General features: G+C 38.7%; 1 protein-coding gene across 3 annotated transcripts in view; it reads right to left on the bottom strand.

The window, feature by feature from the left end:
- Positions 1-3530: 3530 nt before the first annotated feature.
- The window catches only part of snph (syntaphilin), a 23238-nt gene continuing 13820 nt past the window's right edge, over positions 3531-12948 (bottom strand). For all 3 annotated transcript variants that reach the window (XM_023956403.1, XM_023956404.1, XM_023956405.1), the window contains one exon: positions 3531-12889. In XM_023956403.1, the coding sequence (XP_023812171.1) occupies positions 10945-12889 (1945 nt within the window). In that variant the 3' untranslated portion in view covers positions 3531-10944. The remainder of the gene's footprint in view (positions 12890-12948) is intronic.

The following is a 12948-nucleotide window of genomic DNA, read 5'->3' as shown; positions in this document are numbered from 1 at the left end:
ATAGAAGAAAAAAATGTTAAATGTGCAAAATGTTTCATCTTGAGGCCAAAATAACTGTTTCCTGTTGAAGATTTTCATTTAATGTGTGTATTCTAGAAACATGTGGCTTAAGTTTTTATTACTTGGTTGCAACTGTTTTCCAGGCCAGTGATTTTTTTATCCTTTATGAGCTGAATTAAACACTTTCCTTGACAAAAATTCTAAGGCACACAAACAAAAATGTAAAAAAAAAAGATTCTAATAAAATAGAAACTCTGTAGTCTGTATTGATGAACACTCTCCACAATCTGACATGCATCTTATTGTAATAACTGAAGCACATGAAGCTTGAGGTTCTAGCTGTCTTTTCTAAAAGTTGTAATAGTTTACAATCACTAAGTAAGTTTACACAGGTACTTTTCCTTTAAGTTTATAGTACAATGCAATTACATGTAACCTCACAAAAATAATAAACAAAAATATCTTTTTTTCTTTATAGTGATTAATTTATTGAAATGTGTTGTTTTGTTTATGCCAAAGCAACTGCAATTTTTGAACATTATATGACAACATATTTGATCAATTTTACACAAAAAGACCAACATTAAATTCATGTTCATTTAAGGTTTTCTTATGCCTAAATAAAAAACTAACTAAATGGATTCTTACTTAAACATAAGTGTTTCTTATTACTTTTATTAAAACCTGAATTTAAATTTTTCAAAAGTGCTTAAAATGTGTCACTAAATTTATTCCCTGTTTGCGTTTGTAAATGGCGCATAGCACTTTTCTACCTACAAGGACAAAGCGCTTTTACAGTCACACACACACTCATTCACACACTGGTGCCCGCTTTGCTGCCAAACACAGCCGCCCCCCTACCACCAGAGCCCAAGGACACTTCGACTCATGGATGTGCAAGGCGGGAATCGAACCTGCAACCTCATGGTTATGGGTCGACTGCCCTACCGCTGCACCACGGCCGCCCATTTGTGGTGCCTCGTGACAGGTAACAGTAGTAAATAGTAAGTAACGCTGTCGCTTTAACCCGATGCATCATGGAAGATGTAGTGCAAACATCTTTAAGTTTGACTTTTTTTTTTACATGCTTTTTATGCTGTCTGGAAACAGATCCTGTGGGAAGAAACACAACTAAACACGATCTTGAGCGGCTATTTTTGTTGGAACTGAGAAATGTTGAGCCATGTCGGCACCAGGAAGTGAGGACATTGATCACGTCCGATTGGTCGGATTGATGACGTATTGCTCAAACCTACAAGAATGATTGGTGGAGGGAGTTTAAGGGGTGGGACCTTTTCCCCAAAAAACAGCTATTCTCATTCTTGTCAAAATATCTTTCGTAGAATCAAATAAACACAAAGAAGTATTTTATGATCTTTTGTATCCTTACTACTCGATGTTTTATCAGGACCTTTTTGGAAGAACACAGAGATGATATCTTGGCGATGATAAATGTTTTTAGATCAGTGAAAATGAACAATTTCACACAGAACACCTGTGCCGCGGAACACTGGAATGGTAAAATAAAAATGAAACTAAATGTATTTTTTTTAGATATATGCAGATTAATAAATGCAAACAATTGTATGGCTGTTAAAAGAGCTAAAAACTTGTTATAGAGTTTTTTCTGTGTGCTTAACCATGTACTGTATTTGGAAACAAACTGGAGAAAAAAAGTATCATGGATTCTGCAAGTTGCCTTTCTTAACCCTTGTGCTATCTTAGATGACCCCACCCTTGCATTGACGTGTTCTCCCTACCATGACAAAGGTGGATAAAGGTGGAAAGAGTTCATGTAATCCATGGACACCAGTGAAGATCACAAATCATTGAAAAAAAAAAAGGTTTAACGCACTGTCTAGTGGGTCTAGATGACCCAACTCCCAATGTTAAAGTGCCTAGGACAGCACAAGGGTTAAAATGGGGGAGGTCGGTTAGGTCATAGATACACTTTAACTTTGAGATAAAATGTCTGTTAAAAAAAAGAACCCTGGAAATCACATTGTATGACTCGCGGGTTTATTTGCATAATAGTGTGAAAAACCATCTACGTCTTTTTTGTGTGGAGTTTGCATGTTCTCCCCAAGTTTTCTCCACCGGGACACCGGTTTCCTTCCACAGTCCAAAAACATGCTTTGTAGGGTAATTGGTGTCCAATTTGCCCCTTGGTGTGTATGTGAGTGCAACAGACTGGTGACCTGTTCAGGGTGTACTCCATCTTTACCCAACAACAGCTAGCTTGTGACCCTGAAAGGGATTAAGCGGGTTCTGAAGATGGATGAATTTCTTTTCAGTTTTATTAGAACATATGACACCTATGATGAAAGTTACAGGCCTCTCATCTTTTTAGTGGGAGAACTTGCACAATTGGTGGCTGACTGAATACTGCATATATAGAATGTTCCTACATCAAGTGAATACAAAAAACAAGCAAGTTTACAGCAGATGTTAGGCTAAAATCCTCAATGTTGACATCAATAGACAACCATGAAATAATTTTAATAAAGTATCCCAAAACTCGCTGCACTAATCCACCAGTTTGACATTAAATAAACTGATTATGATCGACCACTTTTTAATGGGAATACCCCTTCACACTTATTATTAATAAAATTGAAGTCTTTAGGGTTTGAAATGAACAAAGATGAGAAAAAACAGATGAAGACAAAGATTTCCTTCATGCTCATGTTTAATGTTTGTCTTTCTTCATACAGTGTTTGGCAGAAGTAACGTAGTGATATCTTATCTTACACTCTACTATTGCCATTAAAACTGTTGTTTTACAGTTACTGAATGTCTGCAGCGTTAAAATGTTCAAGAAGAGGATCTGTGGATACAATAGTCAAGAACAGCATGAAATGACTGCCATATATCCATACTTTAATGCATTTCTATAACATTCAGACTCAGCGAAAGGTCCAACTTTATATAATCCAATAATGCAGAAACAAAAACTGCAAGATTTCACTTAAAAATTAAAGGTTTCCTGGAAACATTTAACTTGTTTTTATGGAATTTGAAGTGAAAAAAAGTGAAACTTCCCATTTTTACAAACATAAGTTAAAGTACAAACTATAAAGCTGTGAAAATAAACTTTTTCTATGACCGGTAAGAACAAAATGGTCAAATGATGAGGAATTACTACCGTGTTATACTTTAAGTAACTCTTTAGGTTTGCATAGAAACAATTAAAAGCTTTACATCCTCATATTAAGAAAATAAAGAGGCAAAAATAGTAAATCAGTGGTGACACACCAAGAATCTGAGTATATCTTAATATACGGAAAAATATGTAGGCCAAACCACCACAGTGTCACCACTGTGCTTTAAAGGCCAGATTAGGTTATTTTGTTCAAATGTAACATATTTAGTTTTTAATGGATTAATTAAAAAAAAGTGTCTTTGTTTCGTTTGTGGCATGAAACATCACAGGAAAATCTTAACCAGCTCACAACCTTGCATTATTTAAAAACAAGATTAAAGTTTGGAATTAAATTAAAGTTTTGCAACTCTGACGTTGATTGTTTGGTCATTTTACTTACAGACGACCAAGTGTAAAGTTTCTTATTACACTGTTGCAGCTTTAGTTCCTCATTTTTTTTCCTTTCAAAGAGTTCTTGGCATTTTACAACTTCACTGAACTGGGAAACTAAAATCCCTTATTGATAATTTTTTTTATTTATTTACTTACTTTGCTTAAAGTAAAATATTTTTAAAACTATATAAATAAAGAAAATATATATACAGTTTTTAAAATTTAGTAGAATAAATGCAGAATTACCCTGTCCTCAATCCCACCCATCTGTCAAAATATGTGTTTTCTTTTACATTCATCTTGATTTCATGTGAAATTTTTAAAGAATTTTGGCCAAATGAATGCAAAAGCTGAGAAAATAAAAGCAGATGCACAAACAACAAAATAATATAAATATAGCAGGCATTCAGAAGAACAAAGGCCCCTCCCACTCCCAGTAACCACGTGTTTTGATCAAACGTGTGGTTGCTGTGGATAGGAGATAAACGGGGGCTTTCAGATGATCGTTCCAGATTAATACACACTCAAACATGAACTCTACTTACAGTTTATGGCTTATTCTTTTTGTATTTCACTTTCCATTTCATACAGTTATTAGTGGTGGGAGTACACAAAACATTGATGGGGGGCGGGAATAGAATAACCAAAAAAAAGCAGGACTCTCAAAAAAAAAATCTTTCTGTGCCACAAATTTAATTCTGAGAGATTCACTGGGATGGTTCTTCAGGGGTGGAGACAAACATTTATCAAATTCATTTCTTTTCTTTCAACCAAAAAAGCTGGACTTTAGGGCAACACAAAAATAACTACACGGTACATAAAAATACAATCTCTACTTTAAGTAATTGTGCAAAGTAATGCAGTTTATGAAGAGACACTTGTATTTGAATGCGGCTGCTGTCAGAACATGATTCTCTGAGTAGAACCTTCTTTTTATTGTCATTTTTCTGGATACTAACTCCTGATTACAGAGTTGGTCTGGGTTTGTGTAGAAAATAAATCAACAAACCCCTAACTACTCTCACCCACATAGTAGAACTGGTTATTAAAATTTCAATTTCAATTTCAATTTATTTGTTTAGAGGATAAGCCCCTTGAGATGTATCATCTCGTTTTCAAGGGGGTCCTCAAAATACAACAAAACAAGCAAATAAATAACCGACAGATACAGCTGAGTTTTACATATATCAAAACAAGACAAAAAGAACTTAAAATTTACAAGACAACAAACAGGCACACACCCACACACACACACACAAACATAGGCATTTAATGCACCTACTAGTAATTAATAATTAATTTAAGGTAAGGAAATAAAATAATAAATAAAAGGCAGAAAAGAAATCAAATTAAATCAAAAACAGTTACATGAGTGTTGAAGATGAACTAAACAGGCATTTTTAAATGCAAAGAATGAGGTTAAAGAGCGAATGGATAGAGGAAGATTGTTCCAGTCGGAGGGAGCCTTATAATTAAATGAATATTTTCCAATTTGTTTTTTAACTCTTGGAACAGCAAAAAAAATTTGATCTGCATGACGTAAATTATAAGAAGACTGAAAAGGAGTTAAATATTGTTTGAGATAGTCTGGATAGCTAAGGTTAATGCATTTGAAAATGAACAATAGCCAGTGAAATTGACGTCGAGAGGATAGGGGAAGCCAGGACAGTTGCTGAAACATAAGACAGTGGTGAGTTCTAAATGGACAACGAAGAATAAACCGACACAAGCTGTTATATATAACGTTCAGTGGTCGGAGGTTAGTGAGAGTAGTGTTTTGATAAATGATGTCACCATAATCTAAAGTCGGGATAATCAGTTGTGAGATGATTTTCTTCCTGACTGAGAGACTAAAACAATTGATTGATAGATAAAGTAATTTTAAACGATACGAAATTTGTGGACAATGGACTGTATATGAGCACTAAAAGAGAGAGAGGAGTCAAGCCACAAACCAAGATATTTAAATTTTTCTGCTACTGAAATAAGTGACATGTCCAGGTAAGTTAAATGTATTTCACTTGCAGCTACAGGACGTAGTCTTTTTTGAAACAACATAAAATAGGATTTAGATTTGTTGAGTAGAAGTTTATTGGATTGTAACCACAATTGAACAGAATTAAAATCATGTTGAATTGAATGCTGAATGTCAACAATGTTGGATTTAGAGGAGTAAATGACAGTATCATCGGCATAAAGTTGAATATTGCTGTAAATGCATTTAGTTGGAAGGTCATTAATGAAAATAGAAAATAAGAGGGGACCGAGTGCAGAACCTTGTGGAACGCCTTTGTCTACGCTTAGAAAGTTGGAATAGCTGCCATTAAAAAGCACGCACTGCTGACGATGATGAAGGTATGAGTTGAACCAAAGGAGCGAGGATCTATCAAGGCCAATTGAATGAAGTTTGTCCAGTAACAGATAGTGATCTACCATGTCAAAAGCTTTGGTAAGATCAATAAATAAGGCGCCAGTTAACATGTTATTATCAAAACCAGAGAAAATATCATTGGTGAATTTTAACAAAGCTGAAGTTGTGGAGAAATGTTTTCGAAAACCGGATTGGAAAGGAGATAGTATATTATTAAGTGTTAGGTATTCTGAAAGTTGATTAAAGATATTTTTTTCATATACTTTGACAATACTGTTGATGATTGAAATTGGTCTATAATTGCTCATGTCATTAGATTTCCCTCCTTTATGAAGAGGTATAACTTTTGCACGTTTCCAAGCCAAGGGGACTTCAGCCGTGGTAAAAGAGAGATTTAAAAGAGCAGCCAAGGGAAAACAAAGCACATGGGAAGCAAGTTTAACAAATTTTGCTTCGATGCCATCTGGACCAGCACTACTGGTAGATGAGAGCTCATTTATGACCTGTTCTACATCAGTCGGATTGACCATTCTGAAGGAAAAGATACTGTCACTGGACAAGTTAACACAGTGAGAAATGGAATGAGAAGTAGATTCAATAGGAGGTGATTTTGAGAAATGCTGACAGAATGCCTCAGAGATAACAGCCGGATCATTTGTACACACATTGTTAATAAGCATATTAGTTGAAGCAGAATCTTCAACTAAATAATTGTGCGTTTTGTGGCACAAACACTAAAGCTGTCATAAAGGTACTTTAGGATCCCCTCTTTCAGAAAAACTCATTCACCATAAGACGATCCAAGATTTTCAATTACATATGATATATATATAATATAATGGTATTATGAGCATTAACAGCCTACATTGTTGTGACTGGGCCAACTAGGAATTGAATCTTTTAATAAACCCTGAATGTATCTTTAAAAATAGCCGCCATTTTAGGTTTTTCTTGTGGGAAACATGCTTTTCTGAAAGAGGGGATCCAAAGCTACATCCATGTCCCAACAGGATATGAGAGGAGAATGTTGAGAACGTTAGTTCAAACCTCCATTTTTGGAGGACGTTTTGACGGGATTTGTTTTTTGCTTGTCTTTTTTTTCCCTTTTTACAGAAATTAAACCATCCCATTAATTGCTGCAAAAGTTATTTTTGGATATTAAAGATCTTATTTGTGATCTTTCTCTAATCATTAACGCTATTTATTATGTTCCTTTGTTTTGTGTGGCCTTTTAGTTTTTACTATTTGCTGTTGTTTCAGACTGTTTGGGGCAAACAGTCATTTCAGCTGCTCAAACCCAGCAGAAAAAAACAAGTTCACTATTCTGGGATAGAATAAAGAAGGAGTCTTAGAGGTGAGCCTTGGGGGACACCTGTGGGAACTGAAGCTAATATTCAAGTAAAGTCAAACAAAAATCTATTTTAAGGACAAAAAATGCATTTTCTTTTGTTGAAAACTGCAAAAAGGTCCACTAAAGCAGTTAAAGGCAATCATCTCAAAGGCTACAGCACTGTTGATGTCTGTTCTTTTGAAAAAGAAAACTCATGTGGATGTGATGAGAAAATCTGTTTTAGAACTTTACCTTTTGAACAACTAGATAGGAATTTTTTAAAGAAAGACAAAACCCAAACAACCTTTCTGAACATTGTACTCGAGCTTCTTTGAACACATCTCAAAGTGAGATGATCAAAATTCTGAAGCAGTTTTTTTTCTCGATAAATGTAACAACAAAAACAATGTTCAGGGCAGAACAGAGGACTTAGAGATGATTCGATCCACATCGATGGGAGGGTGGTGTATCTCCGCCGAAAAGCAAAAAACAGTTGAACATCTGCAGAAGATCAACGGACGGTAAAGTTGTTCTTTTTCTGTCAACCAGATCCACATCTGTTTGAAGAGTCCATGAGGATCACAGGAGGATCTGAGATTCTCTTTAAATAAAGCGGTTTGTTCTCGGTGACGGACTCTTGCACAGTGGAACACACACTCTATACCAGACTGACGGGAAAAGCCTATACAACAACAGCAGAAATATACAGCACAGGTCACAGACTGAGCAAGACTGGCTTCATTCACATTAAAGTGCCCGAGGTGGTTATGACTCGACTTCTCTACGAGATTTATAGTTGCAGTTCCAGCTTTCTTTGCAGAAAAGCTCTGAGATACGTGACACTTTACAGGCTAAAGTTAAATGAGCACGATGATATCACTCCTAAAGCTCATGAAAAAAAAAGATGAAAATAAATGTGTTTTTCTACTGACTAACAATAAACTTATATATTTAAATGGTTTAAGACCAAATGAGAACATTCCCGGGGTAGAAACACAGCCAACAGTGAACCAAACAAGAGGGGTAGAACAGTTGGAGTTGAAGGAAAGGAAACCAAATGTAACTGGATTAGTACATTAGTTAATTAGCAACACTTGGAAGAAAGGTTTGATAAGCGCCTGCTCACCTGCACTTGCAATTGAGGAGGAGGGGGGAGCTTAGACTTTTCATTTAAGTTGACCACTCTTTATTTTCTTTCTTTTTCTTCTATTTTGATGCCACATTGCCACCACAGTTTTGTTTGCATTCACTTCTTCTGCCCTTTGTTAACGAGGTTTATTAACTTATACAAAGCAAACTTAATGTTTTCTCCCACTGGTTTTTTGCATATTGATAAGATAGAAACACATCAGACACAAAACTGAATCCATCGACTCCTCAGGAAGCTTCAACAGGAAAGTCGCTTCAACGCTATGTTTATATTAGAACAACATTCATATAATGTTGTGAGACTAGTTTATAGTTGACAGTTTATAGAAAAGAAATTTCTACTTTCTTTCATTTCTGATGAAATGTAATTTCTTTCAAAGGGTGGTGTGGCCCTGTGCTACCCCTTCATCTTAAGAGTAAATTAGCAAACGCCTGGCCAGTTGCACATAGCGATAGCACCAAATAGCACAGCAGAGATTCATGTGTTGAGAGAAACAAAATGAGCTGTGCTCTTGTGACTTTCACATTTTTCTATGTTGGCTTTCATTGTAAATACACAGCAGTTTTCAGTTGTACTATTGACTATATAAGAGAACTGGACCTACTGAGTGTGACGGCAATCATAGTAAATGGCTTACTCCTGGCCTAAACCAAATGTATTCATTCAAGTGTTCAGGCACCTTTTTTTCTCCAAATGGATGCCGCCATGTTGGAAACAGACATTGTCAGCAAGTTGTGATTGGTCAGAGTCGGTTTCTGGGGCAACCACTCTCACCATTTTTACCATTCTGGATTGAAACACCGGGGGTCACTCAGTCCAGTTCTAATAAACAGTCAATAGTTGAACTGCATGTTCTGCGTTCCAATCCTCCACCATTCAGACATGTTCTATTAGAGAAACAATTCAGATTCCACTCTATGAGGAATGAAAAAGTAAATGTGACTCGAATGTAAAAAGTCGAGCAAATTCTAGGCCTCACAGATGAAGCTGCAGGTGTGATGGGGGGATGAGAGGATGGCTGTCTTATCGAGGAAAACACTTGAATGGAAATTTTTCAAAAACTGATGGTAAAACAGAAGCTGAAGGACAGAATCACTCAGCGTTTGATCTCCTTAATTTATCATTTTCAAGACTAAATTGATCTGATTTTTCTTTATTCTGTGCCTTTCAGCACTTTAGCCATGGTAGCTAACAACATGGGGGTGACTGACTTTGAAGACGGCCACGAGACAAAGCATAAATGCTGTTAACAATTTACATGTAGAAATACTGCATGTCCAATATGTTTTCCTGACATTTTAAGAATGTATCTGTGTGTTTTTACTCTTTGAAAGCTTTTTTTATTCTGCATCTTCTGGAACTTCTTCACTCATTCACCTGACTTTTAGATCTCACGGCTTTTTTCAGGAAAACTGATTGCAGTACAGCAGTGCAGGATTATGCCTCCTAATTGATAAATATTCTTATTTTATCAAGGTGGCCACAAAAAGGAACACATTCGTGTGAGTCATTTACCACATTATAATGTGATATTTTTTTTCTTGTCATGAAATCAATTGATTTTGCTTTGGAAAACCTTGCATGTTTCTATGACAGGGTGAAATGAGCCAAAGAGACCAAAACGTTTTTTCTTTGAATAGTGAAAGGTTTTGCAAACACTTTAGTTTATAGATGTTTTTATCAATGAGACCCTACGCCACAGTCAGCACAGATCATAAATAAAACATGTTAAGGAAAAGATTTGAAAAACTATTAGAAAAACTAATTTCTACTCTTGATTTGCTAAAAAAAACAGGCAAAATGAAACTCAAATTTAGGTTTTTAAAAGGTTTTTGTGGGTAAACTTTTAAAAATCAATTTCCTTTTTAACCTCTCATAGCTTTGAGATTGTCTACACAGACTAAAAAGGTTTACAAATGCACATTTGTAAAAATCTGATTTGCCTCTTTTGCACAGCCAGCTGCCATAGCTAGCTGTTTCCCACAGTCATTTACTGTACATTCTCCTAATTAAATTAAGATTGATTTTTGAGACACTAAGAGGAAAGGTTATGGCGTTGGGGCGGTTCTTCATCTCTGGCTGTGTTTCTACCCTCAAAACATCCCTGAGTTCTGCGTCTGTAATGATCTTCTGACATCTAAAGTTGAGGATGTTGGCAATCAGGTTTGAGTTTTTCCTCTGAATCTTGTTGTGACTTGGTTGGACGTATGCTCTAATAAAGACATATTATTATAATTGTGTACACATTCACCAACATGTGATAAAACGATGGCTGACAGTTTAACGAACATTTTCCCTGCACTTTGGAGTAACAGTCCCCCTCAGACATCCAGGCATCGATCATTCATTTCAAGCAGCTACTTGCATTTGCTAGAGCCAGCTGACAAACCGTTTTGGTAGCTACAGCACAAACTGTGAGAGGCGATGAGAAGCAGGACCAAAAAGAGCAATGTTCTCCTGTCCCAGTACTCTTTTCTGAAGGACAAAAAGGCTGGGAGATGTTGCTCTTCTCCCCTTTTTTTTCCATACATGTTCCCCCCAAACAGAAGAAGGCCTAGTTATATATTTGATGCCCCCAAGTCTCCCCCGCCTGCAGGGTAATGCCTTAGCCCCCCTCCTCTGCGCAGAGAGTGCAGCGCCACAGTGCAGCAGCCTCTCAGCAGGGAACCTATGTGATACATGGGCTGTCCGTCACGAACTGGGCCGCGGCAAAACCACGCCACGGTCGGCACCACAGGGATGGCCACCGCCAGCAGATCCACCAGGAAGTGGCGACTCCAGTAGCTTTTTTGTATTTTCCCCGACCCTGACCCATCCCCGTCCTCATCTGTATCCCCGCTTTGTTCTTTAGTCTTATCTTCACCATCCTCATCATGCACTTCCACCACCACGTCACCAGTTACCTCCTCTTTTGAGGCCGATCTCCTTGGTTGGGACGTGTGAGGCTCTTTGACGCCTGGAGATAAATCAGCGTGGGTTAAGATCGGTTTAGCTGCCTCATCGTAGGTAGATTCAGGCGAGACATCATCCTCCTGTTGACTGTTCTCCTTTTTTGGGGTTTCAAAGCTGGTCTCACCTTGCCTGGTTTCTCCACTGCAGACTCCAAGCTGAAGCTCACCGCCTAAAATCTTTTCCAAATCACACAGTTTTGGCTGAGATTTTCTCCTTTCATTCCCCCTACTCTCCACCTCCATGCTTTCAGAGCCTCCTTGCTGCCACTCTTTGACTGGACTTTCTGCCATAGTTTCCTCCTTTTCCCTTTTTTCCTTCTCCTGTTTTTCAACTTCCTCAGCTCCGTGGTTTCCCATGCAATGAAGATTCTCCACGGAAAATGCCACAGTGGCAGACCGCGGCAAAGGAGGCATCAGAGGTGTTTTGGACACTGGAATGGGCTCTGTGGCTGTACTCATAACTGTTGCTGTGGTGACTGAAGCTGTGGTCGTAATAGAGTCCAGATCCTCCTCCCCTTCGTCAGACATCCAGGTGGACGTGGGGCTGCAAGCCTGAGAGCGGAAAGTGCGCTGCTCCGCTATCGTGTCCAGGTCAGACGGACACCCCGCTGTGGTGGGCAGAGGACAGCTCTCTGTCTGAATGCCCATCTCTCTCAGGGGGTGCAGGTACAGGTGGTGGGACAAGCAGGGGTGGCTCATGCAACTCATTCCACCCAAGCCACAATGAAATGGTGGAAGATGCTCGCCCGTGCACAGCTTTTCATAGGTGGAGGAGTGTGGCATGGTGTGGGGGACGGAGTGGGACATACTGTGAGGAAAAGAATGAGGCAGGGTATGGGAGTAGGAGTGGGGAATGGTGTTGGGTAAAGACTTGGGAGAAGAATGTGGTAGAGTGTGTGAAAAGGCCTGTGTGTAGGAGTTGAGTAAAGATGCTGTTTCCTCCGACAGGTAGGCAGCTTCTAGCAGCAGATCAGTCCGGCTAGGGATGCTGTTTTCCCCGCAACACCCGAAGCCGCTGTCCTGAGTGCCATCTCCCGACAGACAAGGAAAGTCAACCCCGTTGCTGTTGCGGTCCGCCAGGGCTTGATCACTCAGTTTTGTGTAGGTGGAGCTTCGAGTCAGAGAACGGGCTGGAGAGGCATCGCAAGAGCAAGACCCCCTACCCCCAACTGTTAATTTGGGAGCACCCCCTGGGCTTTCCCCAGAAACAGACGCTGGCGCTGACCCCCCAACACGGGTCCTACAACCTGGCATGGAGCTTCCCTCCTTGGCTAATCCAGCCTGAGCCAATTCCATGCTGATCAAAAGGTTCTCCAGCTTGTGGTTTTGAGCGTTGATATCTTGGAAGTACTTTTGGACCCCTGCATCCCCGCTGAAGCCGCCGGCATCGCTGAGCCGTGCCCGGACCGTATCCACAGCCTGTTTGAGCTGTTGGATTTCCTGACGTGCCTCCTTCAGAGCCATCTGAGCTTCTACGCGATGACACTCCTCCTCAACCCAGTCCTCCTGCATCCTGTACAGCTGACCCCGCAGCTCATCGATCTCCGTGTCTCTGAAATGCAAAAACTCAAAGTGAGAAGTGGTTAGAATGAGAGTCTTTTTTTTGGATAG

Source organism: Oryzias latipes, chromosome 7 (assembly GCF_002234675.1).
Source record: "Oryzias latipes chromosome 7, ASM223467v1".
Taxonomy (NCBI): Eukaryota; Metazoa; Chordata; class Actinopteri; order Beloniformes; family Adrianichthyidae; genus Oryzias; species Oryzias latipes.
This window is presented reverse-complemented; position numbering and strand designations above follow the sequence as displayed.